The sequence below is a fragment of the Ylistrum balloti genome, unplaced genomic scaffold, assembly GCF_031769215.1.
Source record: "Ylistrum balloti isolate Yb309-2 unplaced genomic scaffold, AGI_CSIRO_Ybal_v1 Utg369642, whole genome shotgun sequence".
Lineage (NCBI taxonomy): Eukaryota > Metazoa > Mollusca > Bivalvia > Pectinida > Pectinidae > Ylistrum > Ylistrum balloti.
In genome coordinates, this window is record NW_026781902.1 from 272703 (window position 1) to 292891 (window position 20189).

The following is a 20189-nucleotide window of genomic DNA, read 5'->3' on the forward strand; positions in this document are numbered from 1 at the left end:
AGAATCTGTTCTCCAATGAAGAAATTCTCCCTCGAAAGAGCAACTGTTTCCAAAAACTCAAAACCAAACCTGAAACGGAAACTTAATCACTCATGTTACATGTCTTTGTCTACTTTGATTATGCTGTACTTCTATGTCTTCTTCTTAGTATTTTAATTGATTCTCTATTTTAATGTAGAAATAAATTAATATTTTACAACCCATTGTTTCCCATTCCTTCATAAACCATTACTGTTAAAGCGATATAAAGTATACAATTTAAAATTATTTTACAAAAGTGAGGTTTATATAGCATTTTATGATATAAGCATTAGACTCATTTAGTACCAAAAATAACAAGGGTAACATGTAACTAGTTAGAATTGGAATGAGGAGTTATTTCCCTTTAATCTTTTGAGTAATCTCTGTAAAACAATCTCAAATGAAGACAACTGGTGGTTGTCTCCCATTCCACATGAGAACATTTAACAATAATGTTTTACGCTTGACTTAGATATATGTATAATGAAGCCATATTTATTGTGTTATTGGTAAAAATATTACTGACTTTGTTATATTTTGTACAGAAACGACGTACTAACCACAAAAACTTTACACATCATAATTTTTTTCTTGGTATGTTGATTTTTTTATCATGATGAAATCATGAGAAATAATATGACACCATTCCAGATGAAGATAAAAAATTGGCAAAGACTAGCTATACACATAGCAGTTTGATTTAAGATTTCCTTGTTTAAAATGGCATGATTATCTTTTTAATTGGCAAATACAAATATATGTGTTCCTATTGTATTGCATATCATAAACAAAATGAAATCTTCATCGTAGACAGTAAAGCAATATCATATATACACTAGGGCAATTAAACATCATACCAACTCTCTTAAAAACTTGATCTTAACTTCAATAAAACTGGTTCCTTAACATACAATTATTTCTATAACTTTTAAAATCCAAAGTCTGAATTCTAATAGTCGTTTTCCATTACAGGTATATGTACCCTATGCAGAAATGCCTTGTAGAAACCTTTCTATATATTTCGCAATTTTCCTTATTTCTTCCAGGACTTGTATAGTGCCATATACCTACTACTATATGTATATTGCTGCTTCGATATTTATATACATTATAATTAGTACATGTTTTATTTATATGCAAACTTTTTACGTTTGTCAGGTTAGAATTTATATACATGTACATGGAACTATGCCAGATTAACATGTAAGGTTTAGTGTTGTGTGGACGAGAAGATTCCAAATATTTTTATCAAAAAAGTTGTGTTTTTTCAGTTTTAGCTGTTTTTTTTTCTTTTTTCAGTTTGGTTGTTCTTGGGGTTTTTATTTTCAATGTAATATTTGGCAGTTGGGGAAGTGACTTTTTGTTTTATTCATCTTTCCACTGTTTCCAGATTAACCTTACATCTCACATTATTTTTTCCTGTGACAGATCTATGTTTATCTAATCCCTCTCTGTTGGGAGATACCTCTGTTGCGTTAGGTATCTTTCTAAAATCAGTTGTGTGTTATGAAATTTGTTTATGGATTCAATTTTAAGATTATTGATAGAGGAATTTTAAAATTTACTTTTTATTTTGTTTTAATAAAGATAGGGTTTCCATTTGATTAGACAGTGGATACTTTAATGCTTCATTTCATCAGAAAGAAAGTCTTTGAATTCTGATAACATCTTATTTATCCCGAAAGAGAAATAAACAAATTGTTTGTAAAATGTAGATTTTGTGATAGATTGATTTGTTGAGGTATATATATTACCGTATAAATTGCACTGTAGTACCAGTATTCTGTATGAATTTGAGGTAACGGTAATAGATTATATGTACATACAGTAAATTTGCCTTGATGGCTCTAGAAGTACTTATTGGTATTTATTGTACATAGCTGTAGCAATGATGTCTTTTTACTTAGGTTGTTAAGCTTTAATTTACAACAATGATATGTACAGTTAAACAGTTGTAGAGATGATTATGTTATACTGTGTTAGTCTGTGAATCTGTTTACTTTTAAGTCTGTGATGGGAGTATTGGCTTGACACATAGATGTCATTTTCAAAACCGTTTACACTGACTGATAATGGTGTCTTTATACTATTGAACAGGTAGTGTCTGTAGACTTATTCTTGTACTGATAGTGTCTGTAGACTTATTCTTGTACTGGTAGTGTCTGTAGACTTATTCTTGTACTGGTAGTGTCTGTAGACTTATTCTTGTACTGGTAGTGTCTGTAGACTTATTCTTGTACTGGTAGTGTCTACAGACTTTTCTTGTACTGGTAGTGTCTGTAGACTTATTCTTGTACTGGTAGTGTCTACAGACTTATTCTTGTACTGGTAGTGTCTGTAGACTTATTCTTGTACTGGTCGTGTCTGAAGACTTATTCTTGTACTGGTAGTGTCTATAGGCTATTGAAAATGTCCATAGACTAATTGCTTACTGTTATATCACACACCATTTATGAATTAGTGGCATTAAGGACATTACTTTGCTGTATCAATGAACTGTTCAGGTAGCATTTATGGAACTGCAGACTTTATTTAACTACTGACAAAATACATTCCAGGCCTTCAAAGTATCAATGGAATTTAATTTTACCCTTTAATTGTATTAGCTGTGTCACAGCATCGTTAAAGAGATGTTTAAATTATCTTGTTAATGTTGATTTCAATTTATAAAGTTTACATCCCCATTCAAAACCATCTTTTTGCTAATCTAACTTCAAATTTAATTTCTTTTACAGATGAAACACAACCATTAATTTTTTAATTATTCACTTCTCAATTAATTGTTTGATTTTAGAATATGGTTATCATTACATATGTCCACCTAAGTTGGATATACTCTATACATTGTTTTTTGGGTTGATAAGCTGACTTTTCTGTTGTTCATTGGCCTTTGTGAATGCCTTATCTAAAGCTTACACAAAACTGATGATTTTTTTTAAGCTTTGTTGGCCAGTATTGAGAATTTTGTTTATTATTTGTATTTTACTGTGTTACTGTTACATGTAATGACACAATTACATAATACCATATTGTTATTACAAAGATTAAAGATATGCATGTACACCGTTTTATTCCTAAATATTTATTTCATGTATCGATCACTATTTTGTATGAAATCTCCACCATTTGTCATACATAAAAAAAATGTAAACTTTATTTATGACCAATAATTGCAAAACAAGCTTAAAGCTTACATTTATCACTCTTGTTGGCCCAGATGGAAATATGCGAGGTGTCTTACTGTGGGAGGACACTCGAGTACTGGGTGAAAACCCACATGGTGGGGCAGGTGTCCCCATACCTTTTCACATCCATTCTGGGAATCGAACCAGTTTCATTCATCAGCTGTTATAGTTATGATATTTGTATACTGTGATGCATAATGCAGGTGTTACATTTTAGCTTACAAGCAAGTTTAGAAAAAGTAGGATTTTATTGTCAGTATCCTGATCCAGTTGTCTCCCTTTGTCTTAATTCTTGTCAAATCATTTCAAATACAATGATGGACATTGTGTACATTGTGATTCATTACAAAACACTTCGGAGTTACTTTGATAAGTCACACAATTTAATATTGATTAAGGAGACCTTTTCTCATACATTTTTTTTAATATAATTTAGTAAAAATAACTTTTTTATTCCAACTTACCTTAGATCTTAATCATATTCTCTTGTCACAGTGCCAATTTGTGATATTTTTCTGTCAGATCTGTTCTTTGTAACATTATTATCATACAACGGTATTCTTAGATGTTCTTCGTCGTCACTGAGGGACAACACTTGTCACATCGTTATTTTGTGTTGTCATAGCAATGTCTTGTTATACGAAAGCTTGCTGTTTTGTGACATGTATTATCACATCAACACCAGAATCAAGGAATCATGAGGACGTGGAATAAAATCAGTTATCCATATCAGTAACTGCTGTTGTGTTTTTTTGTAAACAATCTATATTTAGGATAAACCTATATAATTGAAATTCTAAAGCATCCTGTGTTATACTGAAGTTTGAGTCGTCATGGAAATGGTAATACATAAACAAGTATATTAGGAATTACTTAAAACAGATGCGACCCTGTCATAAATCCAAATATAGCCAAATGTACTGTTACAGACTGACCAATTAGAGCACTAGTTTCCTTTATACTTCCCTTCATACACTTCTCACCAAGTGTTTTATTACAACAAAATATCATTTAACACCTATAACAGTATAATATGGGCGAAACTGTTACGGTTACTGAATGCTAACAGGATGATATAAACAACAACTCCGTTATCAGGAAATGAAGCTTTATTGCATCTGATACAGATCATTGCAGGTTAACAATAAGAACTAGCCCATAACAATACAATGTGTCTGTCCTGTAGGCTGTACTTCATACTGTAATGGTGAAATACACAATCCTTGTGGAAACAAAAATAAGATGTCTTGTGTATATTGATATATTCAAAACTTACTGTACAAATGTTAACAACTAGCAAACTTCAGTTCAATGATAACAATAATATCTCGGTGGTGTGTGACATGTATCATATTTTCCAGGAGTTACGTTACAGTCAATGAGCCTGACAACAAACCTTACGAAGAGCGTCGGAGCATATTTCCCATCTGTCCCTGTTTTAACTTGGAAAAAATAATTTGTTGAATCATATGATTGGCCAAATTTGCCAGCATTGATAAACCATCTGTAAATTGATACATCCTGTTAAAGGAGATTATAAAAAAAATAAGCTTGGAAATTTGAGCATATATTTGTACAGATTAAAGTCACCCCATTTTATACTTTAATGTATTGAGAAATAAAAATACTGGTAATTTTATACCAGCAAAAAGTTGTCCCATTTTTCATGTTAAAGGTTAAAAACAGATGGCTATACACCTAGCCCTGAGGTAGAGTGTAACTTAAACAAATAGAATGTTGTGTTCACTACATGTACTTTCCTTACAATAATACCTTACTTAAAGTCAAACTTTACTGAAAGGCGAGATGAATGTGATTTGGTTGTGCATTATTAAAACTGGATATTAATAGTTCTTTGTATAGTTAACTCTAGGTAATACATTTAACTCTAAAAGATGATTACTACTGATGAGGAATTTATGTTTTTTCTTTATTTTTTAGTTTTCATTTCTACTCCACTTCTTTAAAATAGTTAAGTTCATTTAAAAAAAAAAAAAAAATGCCCGTCAACGATTGAGCTAACTTTGTTTCACAAGTACATTTCCTTGAGTGGGTGTAGTTTATTCGACTTCAAGTCCTGATTTGTTCTTGAAAGATTCTGCTTCCAACTTCAAAATTTTCACTTTCACTATACACTGTTTATGTAACTCCTCTGAAACGAGGTTGGAAAAGGAGTCCAAACAGGGCCAAAGGCTCATAGCTAGTCATTTCATTGGTTTGTTACAAAAAACTCTACCAATTTCTAGACTCGTATCTGTTCCTTGAAGAAAAGGCAAATACACCAAAACTAAAGCTTGTTAATTTGATCTTGATGCAATGCACAGGTCCTTTTTTCTTCATCAAATGTGAAGTATGTGTACAGACTCATCAACTCTAGAAGTACGCCCATGATAGTACATACACTCAACCTTCAGTTATTGTTACATATGCAGAGAAGATAAATACACGAAGACATGTGACATCCTTGAATTTCAAAATGAATTAATTACAAAGAAATTAATATTCATTATTGTCTGTAGGTCAGTGAGATAGATTTTCAACACAGTTAAAAAGTTCTATCAACTTTGCTATAATCATTAATTATGCTTTCCAAAATGTGTGTACTTGTGTTCTTGCACTTATGAACTTACCATTACAAACATTCACCGACAGTCTCGTGTAAGCTTTTCTGATGTTTTGCTTTGGTAAAGGGTTATCAATGTCTTTTAAATCTTCACAGGACTTTCGAATAACCAAGAGGTCCAAGAATTTGATATAAGGCATTGCGAAGGGCACAGGACTTCAGAATAACCAAGAGGTCCAAGAATTTGATATCAGGCATCGCGAAGGGCTATCAATAATGATTTACCTTGAGTAACATTTCAAGGTAACAATGTGTTAAAAACTTTTAATGGATTGACACACTTTTAGGGTAACAGGGATTAAATGTGTAGAGCCAGTAACCAGCAAGAATAGAGAACTATGAAGTTTCTTTAGATGAATGACCTTGACTTTCCCAGGTCACAGAAGTCATGTATTGAAATATGTGAACAATTTATTATGAATAGCCATTTGGAGTGAGCCCAGTATTGATGGTATAAGACCAAGTTTGTCATAATCAATAGTTTTAACAGACTTTTTAAGGCTACATTATGTATGATTTTGATATATTGAAATCTTTTTTAAAAAATTCTGAAATTATGATTTGTATAATGAAAATAAGGGGTACTCAATTTTGAACAAAAGTCCGTTGAATAAAATTTTTCAATAAAGTCTGTAGAACAGGTGATAAGATATAGGTTCATTTTTACCTCCTACTACAATGTTAGACTTCTATATAATGTTTGAGAAACTGGCTTTCACATACCCTTCAGATTTACTGTTACCACAAACTCCGCTCAAAACGTGTGTCAAGTATCTGTATATTATCAGTTTTAAGCACTCGTCAAACAGATTAACTATGATATATAGCTAATGTAATCTATATATTGTTTAACTCGGCCAGTAATTTGGACACAGGACAAATAAACTGTTTCATTCTGTGTTTACCTATAGGTAAAAAATGTTTTTGTCCGAGTACCTCGTCTGTAAATCACTTTCTGATAGTTTTCAGGTGTCTGATGACCACATATATTTCACTGTGGTAAACTTTCCAAACTAAACAATTGTTGTAAAGAAGATTTATGAATGAGCAGTTTGAGCACTTAAGTTTTAGAATGAACAATTGATGTATTGGGTTTTAAGAATCAAAGATTCATGTTGTGGAGGTTTCTTGTAAATGATCGACATACAGGATCTTGGGTAGCATTTGATAAATAAGGGTTTGTAAATCAGCTACTGATGTATGGGTAGTTAAAGATAATGATGTACAGGGTTGTCTGAATTGACAATTTTGGTATGAGGTTGTTGTATTTGTGTACCAGGATTTCTGAATTGATGATTAATGTCATGGGGGTTACATAATTGACGATTCATGTACTTTGGTTTCTATTTTTATGATTGATGTCGTGTACAGGGTTGTCTGAATTCATGATTAATATACCTGGATTTCTGAATTAATCATTAATATACCTGGATTTCTGAATTAATTATTAATATACCTGGATTTCTGAATTAATTATTAATATACCTGGATTTCTGAATTAATTATTAATATACCTGGATTTCTGAATTATTAATATACCTGGAGTTTCTGAACTGGCAATTTATGTACTGGGGTTTCAGAATTGATGGTTTATGTACTGGTTGGACCTGAATTGACAACCTATGTAGGTGGTTTCTGACTTTTCATTCCATTAATACAGGTAGTGATATCACTTCAGTTATTTTGTTCCTCTCTGAAATTTGTTGATTTTTCTAAGTCTGCTGAACTACATCAGTTGAACACTTGATATGCCTAGAGTATATTCTATACCAGTGAAATTCATATTAAAATACTCTATATAACAATGATATTCTGTTCTTCTGAGTTCATGTGACCCTGTATTCCAATGCTCCTCATATAAATGTGCTTCAGTGCAGAGCTGCTCTAGGAGTAAATGACTGGTTACATTTCTTCTACGTTAGCGGCATTATTCTGACACTCTCCGTCTTGGGTCGTCTCCTTTGTTGGTTTTCCCGACTTTGCTGTATTTAAATGAGGTTAAAAAAATAACTGTTTTAGTTATAATCTATAACACAAAGTAGTGACAATAAATAAAAGTTATATGTTATTTTATTTAATTTCCATGTTATTAAGCTCATTTTAACTTGATCTTGTGTGACCTAACATTTATAATTCTAACCTTGGATGTGGGCGGGAAAATTTTCGTTGATCTGGAAATTCATTATGAACACTGATTCATGCAATAAATTTAGTGACAAAAGGATATTCTGACTAGCATACATCTTGTTACTGGACCAAATTTTAAAAAAAAGTTATCCATTACAAAATAATTACATTGTTGTACATTTATAACTCTTGTCATTCTCTCATTTTAATATTCAAATTCAATATTGAATTTCATTAAGAAAAATAACAAAAAAATCAAAATGAATTCGGTGAGGTTGTATAAATAATAATGAAATCGTGAAACATTTAATACATTTTAATCATAGAAGTACATGTAGTGACTGTTCTGATGGATACATCAACACACAATATCCAGCCAGTGACTGGTGACACTTCACACTACCGTGACCATGGTGTTTCCATACCTCATGCAAGCATGCAACATAATCCCTCGACAAGTCAGTCTCACACAATAACACATTGTACATGGAGTGTTGAATCAAACATGCACTATGCGTGAACATAATGCACAATCGTTTATATACACATCATCAATGCTTATATATTGCAAATAAAAGCTTCTTAATTTTAAAAACTTCAGGTAAAATAACAAACATTTCAAACATATGAAATAGTGTCTATATTTGTGAAATTAACAACATTTTTAATATTTTAACTCAATCATTTATAAATGTACATTGGTGAATTTGAAATGTACATGTATATTATAAAAACGAAAGCTTCACATGTGACATTGCATTGATCAAAAATGATCTAATATAGTTAGATTAAACATTAAGCAATAACAACAGGTATAAATACATGCTTTCAACTTTAGATTTATTTAACAGATACAAACTCAAACATTAATTCTTAAAAATATCAAAATAGAATTCATTAATGAAAGGCGATGTTATCACAGAGAGAAGCACACAATGTGTTGGACGGAACATTAACAATAACCTTACACCCCGTTTGAATCTCTGGAAATCTGGGAAATTGATTTGTGATTTATATAACAAATGAAAGAATAGAAAAAATCACTAAAATTTCAACTAAAGTTTTTAACTCCTTAACCTGAAACATATGAATAAATGTTCAAAATTCTAGTTTGCTTTCCATTGATATCTTCTACAATAGCTTTAATGTGTATAGAAATTAACAGATTTACTTTTATAAGAATACACCAGAGTATTTTAGTGGTGTATGTTCTGTGATTTTGTAGCATTTACAAGATTGTGTTGTGTAATGCTTGTGACGTACATAGAGTGGTTCTAAAGAGTACGTCGTTGTTTGACATGCCTGGGAGGTTTAGAGAACAAAGCAAAAGTGAACAAGAATCAGACAGGGACAAAAGGAAGACAAACACCAGGAACACTTTAGGTTTAATAATTAATTTAAATCAGTTTCTGTTTACGAAGAAAAGACTTTTTTTAAGCAACAAATGTGACATAGTAGATGAGATTTGAGGTGTAGTTTACTATGAAATGATGTTTATATTGCCACAGGTTTGTACACCATGGAAAGCCATGTGATCACTACAGCCCCCTACAAAACCCTGGATGTGTATGAACCAGTCTTAGCACCATTTTCTAGGGATAATGCATGTGGTATATCTACAACAATGTACAGAACTGCAGTCTATTGCATACACCATGTGACTACAGTCAGGTGAGACTTTCAAAAAATAGCTTTCTATGTAAGACTAGGTAATTGATACAAATAACAATGACAAGGTTAAAACATTGTTCACCTTTATATATATATATACACACACTCTCCTTATAAATAACAACATCAGGCGGTACTGCCCTCTAATGACCCAAGCCCTACCCCAATACATTTTAGAATAGAAAAAATATTCACAGTCAAGAAATTTTACCTCTCATCTCTGCATGTTATGATTTCCGCATCTTCTGAATAAGAAAGAGTTAGTGCACTTAAATAACAAATTTACATTCATGAATTTGGATGATACGGCGAATACTTTTACATTACAAAGTCCTGCTTCTAAATCAAAAGTTGGTGTGGACAAACATGGCAATGTCATGCAATTAAAAAAACAAACAGTAATGACCAAGGTGACCTTTGTGTGAGGCGATTCAGTACAAAAGTGACGCATGTGATTTGACCTTTAGCCACCAGCCGTAACCTCTGAACTTGTCACCTGAAAGGTGCCGGGTGTTTGACCACCTTGACATGCTCTGCCACTATAGGTTTATTGCGCTTCACCGATTCCGAACCGGAATTCTTGGTGGTAGCATGGTAGAGACGGGATCCTATAGAAATGGCAGAACGGGTGGTGGTATGTGGAATGCTGGTCGACCGCTGCTTAGCAGAGGAAGTAGAGGTTATGTAGCTGTGTATGGGGCTGGTGGCGTGAGGTTTAGAGTACGAAGATAGCTTGTTGTACTGAGGTGCAGACACAGTGCCTCGAACCTGAACACGGCGTTGCATTTTCCTTGAGCGTTTATGCAGCAGTTTACTGTCTATATCACCATTGGTCAAGCCCTCTGTGACCTCACCATTGAGGTGCTCACTAGAGGAATTTGGTTCCTTCTGTTTCTTGCCTGACAGAAGACCCTTCGCTTGTGCTCTGGCAAGGACATCCTTGGCAGCTTCCTTAGCATCTTCAGGCTGGAATATTCAATCAATTGTTCAAATACACAAGAGTTCTACTCAACACAACATTCTAAATGGAACGTATAGATATCATAGTATAATCTAATGTGACACAAATCATGAAAATTTCCTTTGACATATATTGAAAATCAAGTCAAACTGTGCGTTAACTTTTGGAAATATTTTAGAAATAAAAATTCAGTCTATATACATGAAACATCAATTCCTTCAAGCTGTTCTGTCTTTTCGTAGTGCAAAATTATATGATCTTGTGAGCAGGTGATAGTTATGTGGTTTGTTTGTGACGGTTACCTAAAGAGAAAGTGACATCATTTTCTCCAGCAAACTTATTATGCATGTATTTAACTATCAATACCTGCTCATAGGGGCAGATAACTGCATTATAAAAAGGCAGAATTGGAATCTTCTTGCAATGTCAAGTAAATTAAAACTAATTATAACAATATTTCAGAAGGATTTCTTGTCCTAACTCAAAACATTCAACTTTTCCAAATTCTTTAAATATAAACATGTATATGTAAAAAAAAGAGAGAAAAAAGGAAAAAAAAAAAAAAAAAAAGGAATTAGTTAAATTTTGGTTTAAATTCCAAAACATCAATGGACATAAATTTTCACTTTCATATACTGACCTCTCTTGTTATCACAGTTACAAAACATCCGCTCGTCTTCTCAGTGGGAAAGAACTTTATATGCTTTCCATGTATTCCCATCTTATTCTCAATTGCCTCTCCAGTGAAAGGAAGGACAGGGGGGACAACTCTGTATGGGAATGATCTCTTCTGCAGCATATTGATATACTCTGTAGATTTGCTCACTACATTCTCATTCTCCAGCTCATGTATGGACCGTGTCATATACACCACAGCTTGTGCCTTGTTAACTGAAGAAAATAACAAACATCATAAGAAAGAAAATTAAATCACACTCATTTTACAATGTGTGAAGCTGTAATATATGGATCTCCTTCACTGTAATATACTAGTTATCAGATACACAAGTTGTATTTCATAGTATAATAAGTACAGACTGATATGTCCAGTGTCTTGGAGAATTACTAGCTAGTAACAATTTTGAGGATAAGATATTCATAACATTTTAAAGTCCATTCTGAGATTACTAGTGACTTACATTTCATGGCATGTTTGAGAAGTTCATTGTGCTGGCCAGCCAGTTCTCCAAGTTTACTTTCGTCTGTCTCTCCTACTGACAGATCTTTCAGGATTTTCATGTCTGCCAACATACACCACATATTATATATTACTATAGGGAACTCTACAGGCATGCTTTAACGAGCTCAATCAATATATCACAAATAGAAATATCTGTATAAATATAGCACAACTGTATACCATAATTTAAGTTAAGTATTTAAACTAATTGAATGACCTTACCTTCACCTTCGTTAACGATGAAATCGATTGGGTTTGTGATGCCAGATTTACTACAGTCAGCTGTTATTAGAATAACCTTGACATTTTTAAATCGTGTGTCATCAGGTTCAACACTGAGGAACGGTTCTGTCAACATTTTCACACCTGGAACAATAAATGCAACTGATAATCAGTGTGTTTCTAATCACTGTCATTATTTTGTTGATTTTAAGACACTCAAAGGAATTGGCAAGAGATATATAGTAATGGGATCTGTCTTTATATATATTGTGTCTTTATATATATATATGTGTCTTTATATATAATGGGTTCTGTCTATATATATATATATATATATATATATATATTGTGTCTTGTAACAGGTTCTGTCTATATATATATATATTGTGTCTATATATATATATATATACATTGTGTCTTTATATAGTAACGGGTTCTGTCTATATATATATTGTGTCTTTATGTAGTAATGGGTTCTGTCTATATATATACATTGTGTCTTTATATAGTAACGGGTTCTGTCTATATATATACATTGTGTCTTTATATTGTGTCTATATATATGTATTGTGTCTTTATATAGTAATGGGTTCTGTCTATATATATGATGTGTCTTTATATATATACTATATATATATATTGTGTCTTTATATAGTAATGGGTTCTGTCCATATATATTGTGTCTTTATATAGTAATGGGTTTTGTCCATATATATATTGTGTCTTTATATAGTAACGGGTTCTGTCTATATATATATATTGTGTCTTTATACAGTAATGAGTTCTGTCTCTATATATATATATTGTGTCTTTATATAGTAATGAGTTCTGTCTATATATATATATTGTGTCTTTATATAGTAACGGATTCGGTCTATATATACATTGTGTCTTTATATAGTAACGGGTTCTGTCTATATATACATTTTGTCTTTATATAGTAACGGGTTCTGTCTATATATACATTGTGTCTTTATATAGTAATGAGTTCTGTCCATATATACATTGCCATCTTGTTAATGACTAGTTGTATGTAACACCCTTACCAGTAATAAACAAGTTGTGATATGAAGCCCCCAATAACATTTCCATACTGAACTACTTGATGATGACTTACTACTCTTTTTACAGTGATTTTTACAACCAAGTTTTTCTTTATGGAATTTTACATTCTTGTAGTGTCATGAAATTCACACATTTGAAAAGTAATAACTTCATGTGTTTCTGCTATCTTTTAAATTACCTTTTTATTTCTTTAATATCAATCTTATCAAATACAAGCCCTTTTATGGTCCATTTTCATTGCATATTGAAAATTTATAAAAAAGTGATTTCAAGTTTTAATGTAATGTTTGTCATATAAAATTGGTAATTTGGCAATGAAAGTCAGAGAAAGTCACACACTGACACTTTTATATTGACCCGACCCAAGTCAGCCTGAACCTCATGGTGCTGATGACCTCATCTACTGTGGATACTAGCTGTTTTGGGCTCCGCCCAAAGAAAGTATCCTATTACCCCAGTTTTAATGGTCAGAGACCTGTTTCAGTTATTGAATGAAGACATGAAAGTATAAGGGTTTAACACGCCTTGATGACCAGGCGTGTACAAGGTAATGCCTTGATCAGTCTTTGATGTTTAATCCTGGTAGTTTTCATTTGATAAAGACTTATATAGATATAGACTACCATCATTATGTCTGTAGGGACTTCATCAGTACTACAACTTCAGACAGAACTATGCATGGCCATCATCAAAAAGGTTCTGGTTTTACATAGCAGGCTGAAGTATCTGATTCAGTCCTGATTTCATTTTTACTCTTCTATATACACTGAAAAAGTTGATTTAATTCAAATACATCTGGTATTATTAATATTATTTTGCCTTGTGGTACACACACTTTCTTATTAAGCTTACTAAAGATAAAACACTGATTTTCTTACTTCATACAGAGCTGATAAATCTGACTAAATAGCCTTCTGAATACCTAATTATTACAGGCGGCTATAGCTAGAATGCAGCCTCAAACATTTAGATAGGTACTCAGTCTGTTCACAAATATTCTCTTGTGATCTGCATGAAGTAGATTTTAAGATATAATTTGACTTCATTTTGAATTCTGTTAAACAACCTGGGGGATGCCTCATGCTTGCAAGTCTCCATATTCTGGACGAAGACTGTTGATTGCTTTTATCTTCAATTTCTACATATAGAATTAGAAACTTACACTTTTTACTCACATCAAATTTATTTTTATTTGACACCGAAGTTGATGAGAGAACAGCTAAGATTGTGGGAACCTTACTTCAATGTGTATAATCTTCCTTCCATGGAAACATCTTAAAGTTTAGAGAATACATTATCTTCTCTTTTCCCAAGTTGCTGAACTAAAAAAGGTTAGTTTACTGTTAAAATGCTACAAGCACATCTACACAAATCATTGAAGTCATGGCCATGGCTACATTATGCCACCCCTACACGCCACCAATCTAGATCTCTCTGCAACTGAACCACTGAACATCCATTAATGTAATCGCCTCACCTGTTAGCTAAAGGTATATAAACCCCAGTTATAATGTCTGTCTACATAACATGAAAGGATTCTCTCTTCAGAAAAAGAAAATTAAGTAGCTTTGACATTTCGACTAGCGATCTATATAAGAATTTGAACCTTCAAATAATCAATGAAGGATTTAAATTCTGAAGTCAATTTCCTCACATAGACCATGGCATAATAGCAATATCCAAGCAGTAGAAAAGAAAATGGATTGTGATCAATATCATTTCTGAATCCTTTGACATGGAAAATTTCACCTAAAAATAACATTCTACACACAAAGTATAGAATTCTCCTTTAACAATATAGGATTTGTTCAGGAAATGTAAAATTACAACCCTCGATTCAAAATGTATTTTTGATAAGGCAGTTTTTATGGGACCAGGAAATCTATGACGTATGTAACCATTGTATATAAAAATGAGTGCCTGCGTGGCTTTATTCCTGATATGTTTGCATTATAAATTCTTCAGTTGGACTATAAATTACCAGTATTGAAGTAATAATTTTCTGAGATCCTGAATTATGAACTAGAATTACTAAAGTCAATAAGAAACAAAAAAGTAAATGAGCGGCCTTTATTGATTGGGACTATAGAAACCATAGAAAAAGTTGTAAATAGCAGTCAGATTTAGTGCCACTTCTTCTACAAAACACTTATGTCTCTATTCAATATACTTGCCATCCTGATACGATGGCAACCTGACATTCCAGAGGCAGGACAGGATTATTACCCTATAGACATCACAGAGGCAGGACAGAATTACTAAACTGTAGACACCAAAGAGGCAGGACAGAATTACTACCCTGTAGACACCACAGAGGCAGGGCAGAATTACAACCCTGTAGACACCAAAGAGGCAGGACAGAATTACAACCCTGTAGACACCACAGAGGCAGGACAGAATTCCTATCCTGTATACACTACAGAGGCAGGACAGAATTACTACCCTGTAGACACCACAGAGGCAGGACAGAATTACTACCCTATAGACACCACAGAGGCAGGATGTAACCCAGTATGTATTATTATCCAGCAGACACCACAGAGGCAGGATGTAACCCAGTATGTATTATTATCCAGCAGACACCACAGAGGCAGGATGTAACCCAGTATGTATTATTATCCAGCAGACACCACAGAGGCAGGATGTAACCCAGTATGTATTATTTAAGCAGACACCACAGAGGCAGGATGTAACCCAGTATGTATTATTATCCAGCAGACACCACAGAGGCAGGATGTAACCCAGTATGTATTATTATCCAGCAGACACCACAGAGGCAGGATGTAACCCAGTATGTATTATTATTAAGCAGACACCACAGAGGCAGGATGTAACCCAGTATGTATTATTATTAAGCAGACACCACAGAGGCAGGATGTAACCCAGTATGTATTATTATTAAGCAGACACCACAGAGGCAGGACAGAATTACTACCATGTAGACAGCACAGAGGCAGGACAGAATTACTACCCTATAGACACCACAGAGGCAGGATGTAACCCAGTATGTATTATTATCCAGCAGACACCACAGAGGCAGGATGTAACCCAGTATGTATTATTATTAAGCAGACACCACAGAGGCAGGATGTAACCCAGTATGTATTATTATTAAGCAGACACCACAGAGGCAGGATGTAACCCAGTATGTATTATTATCCAGCAGACACCACAGAGGCAGGATGTAACCCAGTATGTATTATTATCCAGCAGACACCACAGAGGCAGGATGTAACCCAGTATGTATTATTATCCAGCAGACACCACAGAGGCAGGATGTAACCCAGTATGTATTATTATCCAGCAGACACCACAGAGGCAGGATGTAACCCAGTATGTATTATTATCCAGCAGACACCACAGAGGCAGGATGTAACCCAGTATGTATTATTATCCAGCAGACACCACAGAGGCAGGATGTAACCCAGTATGTATTATTATCAAGCAGACACCACAGAGGCAGGATGTAACCCAGTATGTATTATTATTAAGCAGACACCACAGAGGCAGGATGTAACCCAGTATGTATTATTATTAAGCAGACACCACAGAGGCAGGATGTAACCCAGTATGTATTATTATTAAGCAGACACCACAGAGGCAGGATGTAACCCAGTATGTATTATTATTAAGCAGACACCACAGAGGCAGGATGTAACCCAGTATGTATTATTATCCAGCAGACACCACAGAGGCAGGATGTAACCCAGTATGTATTATTATTAAGCAGACACCACAGAGGCAGGATGTAACCCAGTATGTATTATTATTAAGCAGACACCACAGAGGCAGGATGTAACCCAGTATGTATTATTATCCAGCAGACACCACAGAGGCAGGATGTAACCCAGTATGTATTATTATTAAGCAGACACCACAGAGGCAGGATGTAACCCAGTATGTATTATTATCCAGCAGACACCACAGAGGCAGGATGTAACCCAGTATGTATTATTATCCAGCAGACACACCACAGAGGAAGGATGTAACCCAGTATGTATTATTATTATCCAGCAGACACCACAGAGGCAGGATGTAACCCAGTATGTATTATTATCCAGCAGACACCACAGAGGCAGGATGTAACCCAGTATGTATTATTATCCAGCAGACACCACAGAGGCAGGATGTAACCCAGTATGTAACATTATCCAGCAGACACCACAGAGGCAGAACAGAACCCACTATATATAACTACAATTTGGACAGCACATTCCACTGACACCAGACAGCATTATGCTAACTTACCTAACAGTTGTTTGCCATAGTTGAATTTATAGGCCTACTAAGTGCAAGAGTTAGTCAAACACTTGTTCTGGGCTTCACTTAGTTGTCAAGATGGGAGAAAATCAAATATTTGTACTTGGACATTAAGTGAACAAGCAGATATGATAGACCATCTGTTGTGTCTAAGTTATCCTTATAAAGCCTGGTTAGTTGAACATTTAATTATCTCTAGAGATAGATCCCATTCTATGTGAATATCCATAAAAAAAGGTCTGGATCAGTTAACAATTTCAGTTTTTGGCTAATCAAGGCATTGCAAGGCAGAGCATCTCCTCTCAATATTTATTTTATTCAATTTGGATGTATTTTTGTCATATCATCCAAAGTGACCATGACTACTGGTCCTGACTGAAAATCAGAAGTGGTTTATATTTTATGATTGGTAACAAGTATGCCAAGTTTGGTCATCCTTTGAACAGCACACATTATTTTCTCTGAATTTTTTAGACTACCAATCTTGAAAATCAAATCTTGCTGCCAGGAAGAGGAACAAGTATTCACAAAGACAAAAGGAGGGCTTCAAAAGTACAGTACAATCATGATAAATAGTTATGTAAGTAAGGTAACCTCAGTTTCCTGCTATCAAGATAAACCACTTCAAAAATTTTCATCCAACAATAATTCCATATATGGAAATAAGCTCACCCATATATGTTGCAGATTTCAGCCTATCCCTGACCTGATAATGTCTGGGCCCTCTGGGCTTACTGTAGGATAAATATGGTAAGAACACTTGTCTGGTTATTTTACAACACCTGTCATCCTGATAAACCATATGGCTGATATTGATACTGTCATACCTCAGGCATATATGATACATGTTAACAGGCAATAATATTTATCTAGGTTTGATTACCTTTGATGCCAAGTTTTTCCATGTTCTGCTGGAACTGTGATGCTGATGTCCGATTACCAAAAGCCCAAACATGGCCAGAGCCTGCCTGCATGAGACTGGCCAGATGGGCAGTGGTCATCCCTGACCCGACATTGACGTGTATGACATCACTGTCCTCCCCTAGCAAGTATTTCACCGAGTGGGGAGCTATACTACTGGACTTATCCTGAAACACCCAAAATATAATACAAGTTGAAAGATATTTATTTGCATACCCTATGTAAGACATCAACCATAAAAAAGACAAAAAGATTATTCTATGACAGTGTAAGATGGTTAATGTGATCTTATGAGGATTTCCAGTATACAAAGTTCCAGGCTTTATCAAGTCTCTGTATTATTGTTGTCTATACTAAAGGATTTGGTTGGTTTAAACAATAACTTGGATAAATTCTTGTTCAGATAAAGTGTAACATTACTTTTAGATAAGGTACAATATGTTACAACCATAAAGCTACACAACACTTTCAGTTGAATGCAGGAAAAAGACTGCAATTGCATAGAATCCTTGTCAAATTGATCAAAGATTTCAAGATTTAGTTTCGTTACCTGCAGAACAACCTTGCCAGCCATGACAAGGTCATGTTGTAAGAGGTATTCACGTTTGTCTGGGGGGAACTGGAACACATCTGTGCACATGGAATCTACACTGAATTTCTGCCCCTCCACACAATCATCAGAACCCACCAATGTGAAGCCCTCATCCTTAAACAGCTCCATTGCTTCTGATACACTGTAAACAGTAAAGAGACCCAGATTGTAATTACTGATCTGTGTGTAAAGTGTGTTCTAAATCTGCTTAACAAATGATGTTCTGTTCACAAGTGAGTGAAACAGGACAAGACTGGATAGAATAAAAGACATTATACATTGTTAACATCACATGTCTTCCTCTCCGAGCAAATGGAAGATATACCAAGATCTACTTAACATGACATAAGTCACAATGCATTGTCATAAAATCAACTCTAAAATGCACAGTCAGGACTCAAAATCAGATGACATCATGACAATCTACAACCTGGGTAGCATATGAAGGGAAATAACCCTGTCCATTCTCAGCCTAATTTACAACTTCTGGTCATTTTAGAGCTTCAGCTTCATTGCCCAACAGCTTTGCTCTTATTATTGCATTTTTTCAGGAAGATGGGGACAATGACTTCAAAACAAGTGATTTTCAATCTGTGTATGATAAACAACACAAGTAAATTGGTTTGGTTATATAAGGCCCCTGTAATTAGTCAGTCTATGTGGTACAGTGCATCACCTCACCAGCTCAATATCAGCTTTACACTGATCTCAACACTGTAATAAAACCAAATTAAAATGCCATTGAGGTAATAAATATCTGGTTGGATTTCTATCTGGCTTATGCAGCCTGTTGTGACTTCAATAAATAAGGTTTATTGGATTTTAATCTACAAAGTGTGATTTACCACTGGCCCTAATATCTAGCAACACTGTATCAGGAGTCCCTTCGTAAAGCATTGACAACTTCAACTCACGTAAACTTGTAAAAAGGTGAAATTTTCTTGTGTACTACAACATATCATATCTTTAAATTAGAAATTGTTGTGACACTTGATCACTAAAGAGAGACAACATCTTACATCAAAATTTCATCTTCAGAAATTTCATCTGTAAATATCAGCCTAACACTGATCAAGATGAGGAGGATCCCAGTCTATCGCTTGTCCAGGAGAAACAATTGCGTTATGTTGAAGTTTCATACCAAACTTCCTGACCAGAATCAATAAGAAAGCATGTTATCTCTCTGCGTCATAATTAAACACTTTATTATTTATTCGCTGACTGACTTGAGGAGTCCTAAAGATGACCCTATGTACACCTTACATGTGGATACTTGTATAAAGTAGAGGTTAGTCTTAGCACTGACCTTGTGGATGGAAGCACTGATACAAACTACTGGTTATAGGGTATCTTATATATCA

The 20189-nt window shown here is 34.0% G+C and overlaps 1 protein-coding gene across 1 annotated transcript in view; it reads right to left on the reverse strand.

Moving 5' to 3' along the window:
- Nucleotides 1-10119: 10119 nt before the first annotated feature.
- The window catches only part of LOC132554937 (putative methyltransferase NSUN7), a 31525-nt gene continuing 21455 nt past the window's right edge, over nt 10120-20189 (reverse strand). Inside the window, exons 4-9 of the mRNA XM_060219269.1 lie at nt 18787-18970; nt 18199-18403; nt 11991-12134; nt 11728-11829; nt 11229-11479; nt 10120-10593 (exon numbers count right to left, since the gene is read on the reverse strand). Of these exons, the coding sequence (XP_060075252.1) occupies nt 10120-10593; nt 11229-11479; nt 11728-11829; nt 11991-12134; nt 18199-18403; nt 18787-18970 (1360 nt within the window). The remainder of the gene's footprint in view (nt 10594-11228; nt 11480-11727; nt 11830-11990; nt 12135-18198; nt 18404-18786; nt 18971-20189) is intronic.